At 37.7% G+C, this 17,584-nt stretch overlaps 1 protein-coding gene across 1 annotated transcript; it reads left to right on the top strand.

The window, feature by feature from the left end:
- The first annotated feature begins 11,744 nt into the window (after positions 1 to 11,744).
- Positions 11,745 to 15,628, top strand: LOC149771513 (transcriptional repressor scratch 2-like). Its single transcript, XM_089948363.1, has 2 exons — positions 11,745 to 11,904; positions 14,904 to 15,628. Exons 1-2 carry the CDS (start codon positions 11,745 to 11,747, stop codon positions 15,626 to 15,628), a joined length of 885 nt encoding a protein of 294 aa, XP_089804489.1.
- Positions 15,629 to 17,584: the final 1,956 nt, after the last annotated feature.

Raw genomic sequence — 17,584 nt, forward strand, 5'->3', positions numbered from 1 at the left:
AAAACCCGTGTTGTTCACTTTAAAAAAATAAACATGTCCTGATAAAAGTATAAAAACTCTTGTCTTCTTTGTCTTCGTGTCAAAAGTGACATCCCCTGCACTATGGCTACCTATACAGTCTCTGCTCCCTCTTCCTTCACTTTCAAAGTCATTGACGAACAGTTAGATCGTGTTAGTTGGGAGGCTTTGTATCTTTGCCATCCCTTTAATATGTTAATTGCCGGACTCGGCGGTTCAGGCAAAATCGAATTTGTCAAACGTTTGATTGAACATAAACATCATTTAATGGATGGCCCACCTCAACGCGACGTGTGGTGTTACAAAGAGTGGTAATCGATGTACAGTCTTTTGCGAGAAAGTCAAGGCGATTATATCGTGTTTGTGGAAGGTATTCCTGGCGAAGACGACGGGATCGTGTCTGACCCCAGTCAAACCCATTTGGTCATTTTCGACGACATGTTAGGAGTAGACGAAGAAGAAATGAAACTGTGGTTTACGCGCAAAGGGCATCATCGTAATGACAGTTTCATTTACATCACACAAAATTTGTTTCAACAAAATAAAGCCCATCGCACCATCAGTCTCAATCCTCATTATTTGGTCTTGTTTAAAAGCCCTAGAGATAAATGCAAGTGCAAGTCTTAGCGAAACACTTATGAACGCCTTGGCTGACTCATGCGTACGACGATGTCACTCAAACCCTACACGTCTATTTACTCGTGGATTTAAAACCCACTACCTCTGATTAAATCTATAAAAGAACCTCGGACACTTTGGGTTTGTCTTATACAGAATCAACATGACGTCCCTTTAGTCTTATGTCTTAGAAGCCAGCCCCAAAAAAGTCTTGCATGATTTACGGTGACTGCACGTCAATTACTGCAAGGCATCATTCACATTCATCATCAAATCAAGCGCTTTTTTGACAGAAACAAAGTAGTCTTGACGCAACTGACCAATCCTCGCATCGACACTCAAACCAAAAAGCAAATCATTTTGAAACCTGGAGGTAGCGGTTCCCTAGGAGGTGTCATCATTCGCTCCCTCTTAAAATGGGATCCTAATGCCTCCAAAGTTCTCCCCAACAAAAAAACCACTCCCGAAAAAGCGAAACGAACCCAAAAGAAGAAAAGAGCAACGGTATCAAGACCAGGTTACAGCCCCAGAAAAAGAAAGAGAAAAGTCCCCAGAAAAAGAAAAGCACACAGAAAAGAGCTTCTACCCGCAAGAGAGACACTTCGGCCAGGATGCAGCCTTATATCCGCAAACCAAGACCTGCAGCGACGGTGACCTCGTCTTCAGTTGTCTCAGGTTCTTCAACTTCTCCGTTGTTGGTGATACCTGCCATACCCAATATGACACCCGTTCTTTCTCATTTGAGAAACAGTGGATTCCCGCGTCTCCGAGAACTTCTCCAGCGTTGAAACCCTCCTCATGTTTAGCTGCAGTAGCAACTACTCACAAAGTACCTGCTCCAAAAATCAAAGACCAAGAGAGATCGGGCATGTTACAGAGTTTACTGGATTTATCCAAGTAAGATCTATCCCGATTTAGTCCGTTGCGAACCCCTCCATGACGTGCGATGCCTGTCATCAAGTTGATACGACGTAAAGAAAATCAGTGCCGACGCATTCCAGTATAAAACGTACCATCAGTAAAGGACTGGGATCAGTGATTTTTCTGCTACTAAAAGCGCAATCATGTCCCCTCAAAGAAGCGTACACCGTCACCATCGTCGTTCTCCTGTCCAAAAAGGAAAAGGAAAAAGACAATGACAGTCTGGTCATCCAAAAAGAACTCTTAGCCAAGCATCGACGTCACCCCCAGAAAAGAAACAGTCGTCCAAGTCATCGACGTGAGTGTTTTTTTGGTTTGTGCCCTGGAACCGAGAAGCAATGATGTCACCGCCCAGAAAACATCCTTCTTCACTCCCCAAAAGAAATAAAAGGAAAGGACTATCGCCTCGTTTAGTCAAACATGAGTATATTCTGTCCGTCCTGTCCGAAGCTTCTCCACCCATGCGAAAAAGGACGTCATTGCTACCGTGTGCGAATGTTGTTTGAACGTCTTGAAAGGCACTATACCTTCGTCTAATCACCAGAAGAAAATGCTTAGCCAAACATCATCGCGTTCTTCGCGAAATGGTACAAAAGAAAATACCCATCCGTCAATAGAAAAAGATATTGGTCCAACATGGAGGATTTTTTTACACCTGTTAGGAACTCTTGTCAAAGGAATAGTAAGACCCCTGTTGGGGCTTCTGGGAAGTGTTTTGCTCATGCTTCCAGGAAAGTAAAAGGGACCTCTGGAGTCCAAAGATCTCAGACGTGACCATTGAAATCGAATGGGAGGACGAAAACTGGCTTTAGTGCCTTACAAACGATCCATGGAATGCATTGTTGGCGAGAACAATGCTACACGAATTTGCCTCCCAATCCTCATTCGACCGAGATGTCCCAGTTACAACATAAATTGAAGTCATTGATGTATCGCAACGATTTGTCCGAAACAGACAATTCGCAAAAGTACGGTCAACTATTGTGACGGCTGAAACTCTTTCACCAGAAAGCTGTATACGAAACAACTCTGCCAACTCTGAAAGATGTTAAGGCCCTGTTGAAAAGTCAATCACCACCACCACCTCCACGAATGCCTGAGGAAGAAGTAGTACGAGAAGTCTTTCAAACACCGTCAGCAGCTCCCATTCCTAGTGTTATTTTAGAGTCCTTGTTGACCCCTTCCCCCACTCCCCAACAAGAAGAAATTAAAGCGTGGATTAAAAAGATGATATGCACTCCTCCTTCGACAGAAGTCAAAAAGAAAGAAGGGAAGCCAGAAGTGAGAAAAGAAAAGAAGACCAAAGCCATTCCATGATCCACCCACCACTATTACCATCGACTTATACTCTCGTGGCGCATCGGACACGTAAAGCCGTTTCCAAACCATCATTCGCCCTATCCAAAGTAGCATCAGCGAAGAGTGGTTTACTTATTAAAAATGGAGAAGGTCTTAGCCAGCGTTTGCTACGATCCAGCCCATCCTAAAGGTTACGGTGGTGTTCAGACATTGTTGTTGTTGTTGTTGTTGTTATAGGGTTTAACGCAATTTTCTGCACAAGATAGACTATACAATTCGGCCAGTATTAATGGTGGAGGAAGAACCCGGGAAAACCCCATAAAGAACCACCGACACACGAGAAGCTACCGGCAAGTTTTCCCACATACCCAGACTCGAACCCATGCAGACAAAGGTGAGATGGAAGTGATCCGTATCGGTGAGCGCTTAAGAACACTCGACCACATGGGGCCCCTACGTAGGTAAGTAGGTAGATATGAATGTTTTTCCTCTTCAACAGAAAAACTGAAAAGCCTTCGTTTACCTTAAGTGCATCGATGGTTACAAGAACAAGCCACGTACACTTACAAACCCATTCGACAAAAATTTTCCAGAAGTCGCACCCGAGTGTAGGGCATCGATCATCAATGGCAAGCTGATTTAGCCGTTTTCTTTCATTTGGTCACCTACAGTCGTGGCTACAAATATTTGTTTTGTGTCATCGACGTCTTTTCCAAATTTGCCTGGGCCGTGCCTTTGAGTTCCAAATCGAGCAGCAAGTTAGTGCGAGCCCTCAAACTGGTGTTGAAACAAAGCGGTTGGCATCCTCTTCGATGGCAAACCGACAAAGGAAATAAATAACTTAAGAAGGTCAAAGGAAATGATAAGAGGTCTCATTAAAGAAAAAAAGGAGGATGAAGGAGGATGAAGAGGACAGAAAACAAATGAGAGAGTGGAATGAAAAATAGAAAAGGAAGAGGAGAACGAGAAGAGAAGGAAAGAGGGGGAGAAGGACAAACGGGAGGAGGGAAATAATAAAAAAGATAAATAACAGTGATAACAAAACTCAGAAGATGGTGGAGGAAAAGAAGAAACTAGAAGAACAAGAAGAAGAAGAAGAAACCCGAAAGCTCTTTTCAGGGACACTCATTTTCCTCGAAAAGATATTTCTCTTTGCCATATATGATTTTTGATGTTGATCGATCTATGTCTGTATGTTGTATGTGTTATATATGTTTATGTCCCACCAAGCGTTCTAGGTCCCCCCCCCCCCCGTTTGGTCCGATTGAGGTCAGCCACTTGCTACATTGTTACCAATGTTCAGTACCGTGACGTTACATCACCTGTTACATTCATCTAGTCCCTATACAACAACCCCACTTTCCCTTGTCACTATACAGGCCTAATATTCACCATGTTAAATTCCTCTTATCGCTATACGTGTCCAGGAGGTCAGTAAAAACTTTGTTGCCATACGTGCCCTCGACCTTTTGACTGGGATTTCCATACAGCCCCATATTACTACCATCAAATACCCTCCCCCAATGAAATAATATTCTTGTTCAGATGATTTCAGATAGTATGACTATTTCAATTGTTGATTCAGGCTAAAAGTTCAGTAATAAATCCCATTCGTACAAAGGAAACAATGCAATGGATATTCAAGAAAAACATCAACAACAATACTCTAGTTGAGAAATATATTTTGAGATGTCTGGAGAATATGGGTCCATTTTGAATCACTTGTAAAATTACCGTGAATGTAATCTCAAGCATCGATATTAGAGGTTATTAAAATAAAACTATCGTTCACTACCTCCACTATTTTATTTGCTACTCTTTCCAATTACTAAGATTCAGTCTGCAAAATATTCACCTATCTGATTATGACAGATATCTGGATGTAAAAAACAATCCAATTAGTGTCCAAACATTTTGATGAAAGGTATACGGAAAAGTAATTGTAAAATTTCTCTAGCACATATCTAGCAAGAGCTGTGTGGTTATAGAGAGCGTGAAAGTTGGTTTTAAAGATAAATCAGTTCTGATCAGCTTAGTTGACTTAGTTAAATAAAATATGATTTTTTTAATTACAAAAACCAAAGACACTTAGATTTAAAGTTACTAGAGTTTTAAATAAACTTAATTTATATCAACTTTCGGTTCCAACCAATTCCATGTTGCACACATATTTTTTTTAAAGAGGATGATGGGAGGCAATGAAAAAGCAAGGCTTACCCTTTTAACTTGACAGTAAGCGATTTATTAGTTTGATTTTAATTCATACGTTTTGGCGTTTACAAATTTTTGTAGTTAGCTGATAAATACAAAGGCGGCGGAGGTAAAAATGGGCATATATGTTGTACACTGTTCCTTTACAACTTATCTATTTAACGTTACATCAGATTCTAACATCTTGAGCAACGTGCTCTTGAAAAGTCTAATCTTGGAGTAATGAAGTCCTTGAGTAAGGAAAGCGGAAAATCAAAAAAACAAAAACACAAAAAAAAATCAACAAACTTGCATGGGAGTCCACGCCACTCTGGTATCTACCCGAGCTGTGGATCAAACTCATAACCACATATATGCTAGAGTAGCGAGCCGCTATCAAAGCCCATTAGCACGGGGTGAGGAGTTGTTGATTTTTTTATAAGATGGAGTGCATATTTGCCACTTGACTTCCCTATTTAATGGTAACATTTCCTTGTTCTAGATTGGAGATATGTGAGGTTTGAGCGTCGCTTATTGAAGACGTGTAAAATTTTCAATATGTTCAACTGTCAAGGTTCATCTCGACTTCAGTTTGAAGAAAAAAATGATTACATTGCGAAAATGCATGTAAATGAGCGGGAAAATAATTCACAGGTTGTGGACTTATTTCTTATGAAAAGAGCAAGTTTTGTGCTCTCGGTAGCTACATATCATGTTAACCCAAGGAAGTTCTCACCTTGAACGTCGCTTACAGTAAGTACACTGTAGGCTTGGACCGCTCGAGCCTTTAATCGTTTTAAACTCTTGATATCTGGCTCCATAAATCGCCGATTAACATTTTTTTAAATAAAGAAATAAGAAAAAAGAAAGAAAATACAGTGGAAACTATATGGGATAATTTTACACGACTGAATACGATAGAGATGGAGTACAATTAACTACACATAGAAAAATTAATTGTTGCTTAAGACGACACTGCCAGGCCTAAACAGGCTCTTTCACACAACAATTTGCGAGCGTTTCAATTATTGATGGAGATAATAGATAATGATATCACGGCGCCGTTCTTTCCCAGTCAGCTCGTTTGTCTTTGTTTCATTCTTGCACGAATACTCTGCCAAGCACAGCGGGTTGATCAAAAATGGTCCCATAATCTTTGGCAAATTTATGGGGCGTCTTAAAAAACAATAACTTTCACTCTTAGATGGTATAATTCATTATTTTGTGTATTAGAGAGGAGCGAAAATATAAAGACTTCGCGAAGATGATGATTATAGTGGATATTTTGTTTGGGATGTGGTGGTGTTTATGGAGAAATATGCACAGTAAGGCATCACATGTTGAAAAGAAGACTTCAAAAGCAGAAAGGAAAATCAAGTTTCTTGTTCGTGGTTAATGTGCGTTAATGTGCGTTTTTTGTTATGCGTTTGTGTATGAGACAGACAGACAGACAAACAGAGCTCTTTAAATTCTAGAACAATGAAATGGCACGATATTTACTTTGACAAATTGCACAAAAACAAAGGAACTAAAAGCTTTATTTAAAAAAACCTGAGGCGTTCATCTTTTCTTACGTATTTGTTATTATCCAAGAGTCAACTGACTAAAAACGTTTATAAAATATTATTTATTAAATGTTTCACCTAACTTATTTGTATTGATTTAATTTCCTGAGAGCCATTTGACCTAATGAAGCAAGTGTATACAAATTTTCAAAATCTTTCTTTTTTAAATGTTTAGGTTTTCTAGCTAGTATTCCTTGCTAAAATTTAACTAATAAGAGTAATTTCTTTGTATATTAACAAGTGGGAAAGTACATCAATTCACTAAACGCGTTGTTTCATCGTGAGACTTTTTCTTATGATGAGATACAATTAATTGGCAAGAGACCAAAAAGGGTGTGTGTGTGTGATTTAGATTTTAACGTAGCTTTAACAACTTTCCAGTCATATCGCTGCGATGTCTGCAGTGTGACAGTTTTAAAGTGATGTCTAACACTGGGGCATCATGCCGCAGACATGTAGCATGATGTCCCAGCAAGTCACATTATCCTGACACCAGGCTGACCAGTCCTAACACTAACCTCTTAATGCTGAGCGCAAAGCGAGGCAGATGTTAGTACCATGTTTAGAAGTCTTTGGTATGACTTGGCCGGGATTCGAACCCACGACCTCCCACATCCGTGGCGAACACTCTAACCACTAGGCCACCGGAGCGGTGCCCAAAATGGGCCTGATTTCACTCGTTTGGACAATGTTTTATGGAGAGTTCTTGATAGACAATCTATAAGGAAATCTGGGTTGCATTACTGGAGGGAACGATCAGTTTATGATACATTCAGCGTGTTTTTGTTTTTACTCGGTTTCACAGACTAGACTCAAAATGTATGTTCAGAGGCAGACTGAGGCAAGCAAAGTCGGATGGGCAACACCAGTTTTATATAAGCATTTCTCAATAGCAGTGCCAAAGGATACAATAAAACAGTAACTATACGTTATCTTGTATTCTTGATTTGTTTCTGGGTGGTTCGTGGTTAATTTTGTCTTTCAGTTTTTATAACTTTCACTGTCATACTTGAAGACTGGTCGGCATAACACTTCTATACAACTTGCATAAATTGGGAGCAAGAGGAATACACATGTATGTATCCTGGCACATCCATCCATCCATCTATACATGCTCCATGGACGGTTGCATCCATGCATCTATCCATACTGAAAAATACAGGGGCCAGGGTGGCTGAGTGGTCTAAAGAGCTCGCTTTTACCGATCACTGCTATCTCACCTCTGTCTGCAAGGGTTCGAGTCTCAGGCTCAGTCTATGTGAATATGTGAAAAAAAGCTTGCAAGTTGCTTCCCGTGGGTTGATGGTTCTTCTTGGGGATTTCCCGGATTCTTCCGCCACTAGTTATACTAGCTGTCATGTATAGCTGAGCATGTACTGAAAAGCACATAACAACAACAACAACAGACAAACAAATACAGACACAAAGAAAACAACAATAGATAACAACAACAACAGACAAACAAATACAGACACAAAGAAAACAGCAACAGATAACAACAACAATAGACAAATACAGACATAAAGAAAACAACAACAGATAACAACAACAACAGACAAACAAATACAGACACAAAGAGAACAACAACAGTCAACAACAACAACAACAACAGACAAACAAATACAGACACAAAGAAATTCACTTTATGATTACATGCTTAGTTATTGCAAAGACGCTAAATAAATTGTGTGAAAAAAATTGTGGGATTGGAGAGAGAGAGAGAGAGAGATCAGCTCACAACGATCACATATTGAAATGTCCGAATGTTTTCATTCGTCGTAGAGGCAATGTTTGTAAAAAGAGTGATGACAGAAGTTATTCCGGTATGTAAAAAATATATTTTTTTTTTTATCATTGATGTGATTTAGAGTGTTCCAAGCGTTTAATCAAAGATAAACTGTATTAAAGGTATTTCTTTTGGCAAAAGCAAACAAAGACAAGAAATGTATAAATCCACAGCCTCTACGATCAATAACTACCACAAGCATCGTAGCCAACACAACCACTATAAAAAAAACTTCGCCACAACCTCCACCGCCGTCATCATTAGTAAATTCACAATCACACCAACATTATCATCACCAACTCCACAACAACAATAATAATAATAATAATAATAATAACAACAGCATACACCATCACTATCTTCGTAATAGTCATCATAATGATAACGATGATGATGATGATGATGATGATATGTGGCGACCTTGATAAATTACCGCTTTTGTTGAAGTGTTGATGTCATAAGAACAGAAAGTTTACGTTTGGAATCAATGTTACCTACTTTGCATATGCTGTATAATAGTCTAATTACAATCGCTGTAATTAAAATTCCCTCTCCAATAGTGTCTTTAACTTTATAGATGTGCTTCCTGTATTCCGATCTCGTGCCAGATAGCCCCATCATTGTTATGTTATGAAAATCAATGACTGTGGTGAAATATTCATTGTCAATGTGTAGCGCAGGTAAAACGCATACACAGGTGATCAATAGTCAATTCACTGCTCTCTGTTAAGCTAGCAATATCAACAGGTGGGTACAGAGACAGCATACCTGAGGGCGGGTGCGTTACCGTATATCTCGATATTAAACTTTTTGCAAGTATTTTATCAGCTTACTTGTAGTTGTATTAGTAGAGGTGTGGTAGTGGTTGTAGTGCTGTTGCTGTTGCTGCTACTACTACTACTACTCCCACAACTACTACTACTATTACTACTACTACTACTACTACTACTAATAATAATAATAATAATATCAATCATCGTAGTCATGATTCGGATACTGTTTCTACTTAGTTTTTCAAGAAAATTATAACTTTTGTTCATCATGGGGCGATGATTGGGCGATGATCAAATTATAGGTATTCTGAACTCTATAAATCCTTTCACAGGTATACAAGAAGCTCGACAGGTGGCAGATTTCGCACAAGCGACCCCAAAATACAACGAGAGGAAAACGCATAAATGGCTATTACATCATCAATATTTAAAGACATAAATAATTTGCGAGGTTATTGATGATCTGTACTAACCACTATACCCAGTGTTTAAGTTTTGTCCCTAAACTTTCCATTAGATTTTGCGTGTTTCAGTGCTTTCTTGTCGTTGCGCGTACTATCGCGCGACTACTTTCTCACCGTTTCAAAGTGAAAATCTTTTTATATGACATTAGATTGCTTTTAGTTTTTACAACCATCGACGAATATGAATCTGTCTACTTGGAGAGGGCTATGGAAATCAAAAGATGGTGTGGGAAAGGATGAAATTAAATGACAAATTATTGGAAATTACGTTTCACCCCCCACCCCCCAGTCTTCTGTAATTGTTTATCATAATTTATTCGTTTTTTTTTTTACACAGACGAATTATTGATTGGTATTGCTATTTTGTGTTTTTTTCATCATTGAAATGGCCTTTTATTCATACTGCGGTATACACCTTAAGAACAACATGTTTAATTTGTGCAGAATCGGATATATTTATGCATGTACTATATAAAATATCCAAGTCATAATCAAAAGTTAAAAATTAATTGAAATCAGAAGATCCCTCCCACGCACCTCTCTCTCTCTCTCTCTCTCTCTCTCTCTCTCTCATGGTTTCCATGTAATACTGAAGCCTCTCTCTCTCATGGTTTCCATGTAATACTGAAGCCTACAGTTCATATAAGGACAAAGAGCCTCATAATTTTTCATGATTACTTCTCATTACTTCGTTGACAGTATGTTTCTTCTTTACAGCAGAGGTACCAATTATCCTCAAGAATTAAGTATTGTTGCTCCTGAAATTTTAAAGGCGCATGCGCAGTGAATGATTGGTCAATACAATTTTGGGACGGCCCACCCAAGGCCTCCCCTTCTGCTTCGATTTCAGAAAACTGTGGAAAAGTATAGATTTTTTATTTAGCCTGTCACCCAGTTCTTTTCATTATTGAACTAGAATACCCAAGCATTAATTCTGGCCCGACCCATCTATTGTACTCAGCTGCTGTGACAAAGCGCACTCTTCGATAGTGCAAGGAGAGCCTTCGAAATTTGACCGACGGCTGTACTTGATGCTGACGATGGAACACTGACACCCATTTGCTCACACCACCACCTGTCAGGAGCAACGTCTTTTCTTCTCCGAAGCGTCGGCAAGCTATGCTATCAAACGGGAGTGTGACAGAGAGGTAGTTCGAAATCCTACAACTACAAGCTCTTGAAGTCTGACGAAATCTTTTGCTCTAGTTTGCAAACCAGTTAATATGTTTTTGAAGTACTACGGAGAGCGTAAACCAACTTCTGCTTTAAGTAATTTGGCTCTAAAGTTGACATATGGTTAAACATTGGTGAGGGAGAACAAGTAAGGTTAAACTATTTAAGTATTTGTCAACCATTTTTTGGAGTTCTATTCCCTATTGTAACTGCAGAAGCGTTTCTAACAAAACGTCATTAAGACTCGGAATCAAGAATCAGCAACACCTGAATACATACATACACGTGTCAAATTCAAGATAGAAAGGCCGATTAAAGATGGTATTTGGATTTGCATTTTTAAACCAAAGGAACTATATGGTGTTTAGATACTTATAGACACTTGCGAACAATTAGAAACCAATCCTCTCGAGTTTCTATTATACTGCAAATTGATCGAACCAGAAGTTAACATGTTCTCTGAATATTTATTGAACACAGCCGAGCCGCTAGCGTTATGTATAGATCTTGGTAGAATTCTTTGACACAGTGGCTTTATTGAATTTCCTCACACTTTGCATGACTGTTTTGTCGATTCCCCCGGCCGATGCAGGTGAGGGAACACTGAAAAGCTATGGACAGAGGCGAACTTAACGAAACGATTAGCACGTCGTTGGTACTTTCTAAGAATAAAACGTCATGTAGATGTCAAATCTGTGTCTGGCAGACAAAATTACACCAGACAGGACCGATGATTGTACGCACATAAGAGACAATTATTTCTAGTTACTAGACCATAAAGGAAAATCAACAGGTCCCTACAGGCGGTATCGGTATACCTGCACTTTCCTCTAGGAATGAGTTAGAGACGCCTGGATACGTAATTGAATTTCAAGAGAAAAATAAATTAATTCTGACACTGCTGAACGAAGAAATTGTTACAAATCGAAAAAGGGAAATGCCGCGTTCATTTCTAGTGAAGAAGAAAAACGATGATATTCGTTCAGGTTACCAGAGTTACAAAATTCGTGAGGTTTACGACGACTCAGTTGAGAGTATCAAAGCGGTGACTCCTTACACGCCAAGTTTGACTCCTCTGGCTGTTCGAGTAGACAATGGTAAGTAAATATTACTCTGTACGGCAATAACTAGATCCCCAATTATTAAATAATCCAGTGAACATCTGTAGTCACTCACACATTTTCCCCATTTTGATTTAAGTGTACATTATCATATACAGGTAATCCCCATGTATTCATTTATTATTATTTTATTTTATAGGAAAATGCAAGCATCTTAGATATTTGTATGTCATTGTTTTATGGACCTTACAAATTGGCACAGTCAGACAGTCCCCACAGGCCATTGTTATAAAAACAACGACAACAGTAACACTAATAATAATAATAATAATAATAATAATAATAAATTACGCAGTTTATCATCAGCTGTATTTCCTTTACTCTCGGCGCAAATTCCAATTTAATTTTTTTTAAAATTAAGACTGTACTGGTAGCAAACAAAATTAAATCAATGGATTTCATACAAAGTACTTATTTAAGTGAAAAAAAATAATAAAAATTTCTGCCGATTTTTCAAGACAAAAAGTGCACATTACAATACCAGTCAACTAGTTTCCTAAGAGGGAACTTACTGATGTCTCTATACTGTAGATTCATCTTGCTCTGAACACCACTAACAGACGATTCCACATCTAACAAAATCAAGATATCCTCTCAATTTAACCTTGCTGCTTATATGGTCACAGTTTCACTAAATTCTTAAATCTTTTTTATTTCTTGTCGAACGTCTTTAATTTTTCTTATTATTTCTCGGTCTGTATTGATGCATCTTCGTCTGAGGACTTAAAAAGTTTAAACATTGTCTGGTTACTATTGATTGCTAATGGTCAAAGATATCTGACGTATACCGCATAATATGCAAGCAAAGGAAGTAGAAATGACCAGTGCATATATTCTTTTTGTCTATTATCTCTTTCGCCCCGCCTAGGAATAAAATGGGGAGGAATTTTAGTACCAAGCTAACTTATCTGCTTACATTATATTACTGGATAAACATATGATGATATATTAATGATAATGCTAGCAAAATTACATTATTGTTATCAATATCTAAATAAACTTTGATCGTTCACTGCTATTACAATACTGGGGAAAAAGAGTCAAAATTTTGGTTAAGAAGCCCTGACAATGACGTGACTGGTAGATTCCAGAATTCCTCCGCAAACTCTATCCCAGCCAAACGAAAGGAAGAAGTAAACAAAATATATTTTATGGAAAAGTATAAATTAATAATTTGTCAAACGTAAGCAACAGATCTGATATAAAGTTAAAGGGACAAAAAGAAAGGAAACAAAATGTTGTTTTTTATTAAAATGTTACACCAGCAAGATGTTGTTTATTATTTAAATTATTCGTCAAACAAAGCCATTTACAGACTGGACAGAAATAAAATATCGTGCAGATAATGTAAATAAATATAATCACACTGAGGAAATGAAAAAAGAAAGACAGTAATGTAAAAAGTGAGTAATAACAATAATTACACAAATTCCCTAAAGTATTAAAAAAACCAAAAAAAAAAACATACAGTTAAATAACATTTCACCGAACTAAATGAGAATTTTTAGCTGTTCCTTTTATTTTGTCTAAAGAGTATTATGGTTTCATTTCTTATTTCTCCTTGTTATGTAAAGGAAGTGTCATAACTAAATTCCAAACGAAATCTATGTTGAATAACTTCTGCAAATTTTTAAGCAATGCGTGAACTTGATTTTATTCGAAAATGTTAGAATTGTATTGATTGACTGAGTTGACATCCTATGCATACATACGTACACGCAATCTGGCCACCTGAGCTCATTGTTGATCTATGCTCTCTGTTCTAGTTGATATCAGCGTCAAGTCGCGTCTTGCTATTAATTCAATTTTAATTCAGTTTTCATAAGACATATTTCGGTGTGATTATTGAAACTATCAAAAATAGTTTATTACATTTATGGAAACCTTGGTTTGTATTAGCAACATGGTGTCATTTTTTTGTGGGTATTTGTTTTATAAAACGAATAATCAATTAAAAAAATTATGATAAAATAGGAATGTTAAGGAAACAAAAATCAAGTTCTAGACTACAGGATGTAAAGTTAAATAGATTTTTCATATTATTTTAATCACAGCGACTAAATGATGTGAACGTACGATTAAATGCATTGGAGATACTAGTTACATATTTGCCTGTGTTATTCATCCCTAATGTAGCGTATCATACATTGACGTGACTAGTCTTTGAAAGAAAAAAAAAAACCCCATAAATTAATAGCCTTTTCCATGAAATCCGGTTAAACAGCCCATTAGAAATGAGTAATCGATATTCAGTTAGCTCATTTTCCCTCATGCTCCCCCTTGTTCGGTACTTTATTGAATTTTGGACATCTTAAAATGTTTCAATTTTCCTGTAGTTGCAAAATTACCGCGAATCCAAGTGTACGCCACCGGAAAACTCGGACAATGGCGAAGAGCAAACCACATAGACTTGGAACTGCAGCGCCATAATGCACCAACTGATTATGTTTTATGGTATTCTCTTTAAATTATAAGAACAACTAGCATAAACCCGATCATCCCGTTCAAATACTTCAGCTTCTCCAAAAAGAAATCACATTCCCGCAGACTGTGTTGAAACGTGGAACTACGAGGAAAAATTGTTTTCTATTTTAGCGACATTTTCTTTTGTTGATGCATTTGTTTAATTTTTAATTTTATTTTAGTTTCTTGTATCATTCTTAGTGTTATATAGTATAGCTGTTTACAGTGTGCACGAAGACGTGACAAGTCATTTGAAAGTACCAACCAATTAAAGTGCAAATTGTATTAATTTCACATCGATTGTACAAGATATTCTCACAATGTACATTAAACCCTGTCCCAGTGGCAAAGATGTAGGGGTTTGGCGGTTGTTGTAGCTTGAACGGACGATAACGTGTCACTGCACGTAGCTGTTAGGTTAAGAAGCAATAATGTTACCGATGTTCTTTCCAGTTGAGACTGTTTGCTACTTCCAAGTCGGTGTATTTATTTATTCCTTTTTTTTTATTTAGGCTACATCCGTGACGTGGTCAGCCCAACTCTCCCCCAGGCCCATCCACATGAAGAACATGAAACAGGTAAGCACGATGTAGATTATCCGCAAGACGACGCCAAGAAGAATCAAAACGTGGATATCATCAAAGAATTCCAGAAGAACAATTTTGCCAATGGTGTTACAATTGGATACACATGGGATGCTTTCTTCGTCAGTGATGGACGGTCAAGGAGAAGAACCTGGAATTCTCTAGTTCCCAAAGGACCACCACCGCGCTACACGTGCAACGAGTGCGGCAAGGATTACGCCACCTCAAGCAATTTATCAAGACACAAGCAGACCCATCGAAGTCTGGACTCCAAACTAGCAAAGAAATGTCCCCACTGTGGAAAAATGTATGTGAGCATGCCGGCTCTTTCAATGCATATCCTTACTCACGACCTAAAACACAAGTGTGAACTATGTGGGAAGGCATTTTCCCGTCCCTGGTTGCTACAGGGTCACCTACGGTCCCATACGGGCGAGAAACCGTTTGGTTGCGCTCACTGCGGCAAGGCGTTCGCCGACCGAAGTAATCTACGAGCGCATATGCAAACCCATTCTTCCTTGAAGAGTTACAAGTGTAAAAGATGCAACAAATCTTTTGCCTTAAAGTCTTATCTAAGTAAGCATTACGAGTATGCATGCATTAAGGAAGGGGGGTGCGACGATATTGATATAAATCCTTTAGACCTATCATGATACATTGATCCAATGATTAAATTAATATAAACTTGCAGTGAGATTAATATAAAGTGACCTATTAACATAATCTTGCAGAAGGGGCGCCCGCAGAATTATGGGGGTAGGGGTGTAAACATGTAGTAGTTAGCTATTAAGTTTTACGGATATAGGCCAAAATACGTTTAGACGTGAAATTGTGACACCCCCCCCCCTTTTCCTTACCCCTATGTGCGCATGTCCATGGCTGGCAGTGAAGATACTATAAGTTGTCTACCATAAGACTGACCGAACTTCTGTTTAGCAGTCAAAATGCACTGCGTCGAGCAGCACGGGATTGTGGCTTATCTTTTATCCATTTTCTTAAATCATCTTCTGTTTTGACCGCAGATAAGATTAGCATTGGGCACATGCAAGGCCCGATTATGGTTACAAAGGGCCAAAGGCTATTAGGCGGGAAAGCCTTATTATGTATTACATTATAGAATGGAGGGACTAAAAGAGGAACACACACACACACACGCACACACACACACACGCACGATATTCGCAAATAATTTATAGGTTGTGACTCTTTACCGTTGCAGTATTTTCTTAAACTGATAGAACTCGTATGTGGATTTATTTTTAATTCATATCGAGTGAAAGAGGCTTGTCAGATCATTTGCGTGTGTGAATGAAGAAACATTGGATGAGGAGGTAATAAGTTGAACTTCCTTGTTAGTGTTTTCGGCTGCTATTTTAGCATTTATCGTTCTTCTTGATGACCCAAAGAAAGATATAGTCATTTTTGATAATAGTATTGTAGTTTGTTTCTTGAGAAAAAGAATAAAAAGAAACATACTTTTTTATGTCTCAGGCAGACAAGACTTATTACAGATTATACTTACTACACACAAAATTTAATGACTTGATAATAATATTAACACGTGACCTATACACAAAATTGCATGACTAGATAATAACACTAACACGTGACCTATACACAAAATTGGACGACTAGACAATAATACTAACACGTGACCTATATACAAAATTGCATGACTTAATAATAATACTAACACGTGACCTATGATTGTGTTTTGTCTTACTTCTGGAGATATTACTTTTGCCATGCTTTTAATAGCTTGCATTGTTAATAAATTTTCATGAGTCTTTTATTTAGAGTGAATATTAATGGATTGTATTTACTGTTTACATTCAATGTACATAATTACGTCTCAGACTTGTGCAATACATTAGATGGCATAGTGTGCTCCGTTTTTCTACACTAAATCTTTACAGTCATTTCAGGATTGAGTGATTTATTCTTATCATAGATTTTATTACGCACGAGTGCAATATGTGCTTTACCTTTTTCTTTTTCTTTTAGAAGATTCCAATTTCTTATTTATTGTGTGGTACATTAAACATTGGTTAAGTTGTTTATGTATAAGTGTGCTAATAGACGTTTCTAGTCAAATGTAGATTATATACATTAACGTTTATGGTCGGGCAATAAATCGTTCATTTAATATCCTGATTCGCAAAGTTTTCCAATAGATCTTGTCAATTAAGTAATCGCTTAAATAATAGAGGGTTATACAAATCACAAGAAAGATCTTGGGGGGAAAACCCCCAACCCGAAATGACATCATTTAGACAGTGAGCCATTTCTATTGAAATGTTACGCAAAAAACAGACATATACTAACAGTAGTCGTTATGATTCGCCTGAAATTTCTATGTTGCTGAACAACCTTCCTTGTTTAAATATAGTTTAGGTTATTTTTTGTCTAATGACCTCTTCTTTTGACCATATTCCTGACCTTGGATATAATTTGGATTATTTCCTATGAAATTAATACTGTAACTCAAAAGATAATGCCCTAAATTCCCACCCCCACCCCCATGGAATTATTTGATAATTCAAACTCGGCATCAATTCCTTGCATGGAATAACCTGAGGAAATGTCATTTGAAAGTTTTATTTATTAAT

This window comes from Sinohyriopsis cumingii, unplaced genomic scaffold (assembly GCF_028554795.1).
Source record: "Sinohyriopsis cumingii isolate HCF-2022 unplaced genomic scaffold, ASM2855479v2 utg001789l, whole genome shotgun sequence".
Lineage (NCBI taxonomy): Eukaryota > Metazoa > Mollusca > Bivalvia > Unionida > Unionidae > Sinohyriopsis > Sinohyriopsis cumingii.

Coding starts and splice junctions, on each gene's coding strand:
- LOC149771513 (XM_089948363.1), top strand. CDS start 11,745: ATGCCGCGTTCATTTCTAGTGAAGAAGAAAAACGATGATATTCGTTCA. Junction 11,905..14,903: donor GGCTGTTCGAGTAGACAATG/GTAAGTAAATAT, acceptor TTTTTTATTTAG/GCTACATCCGTGACGTGGTC.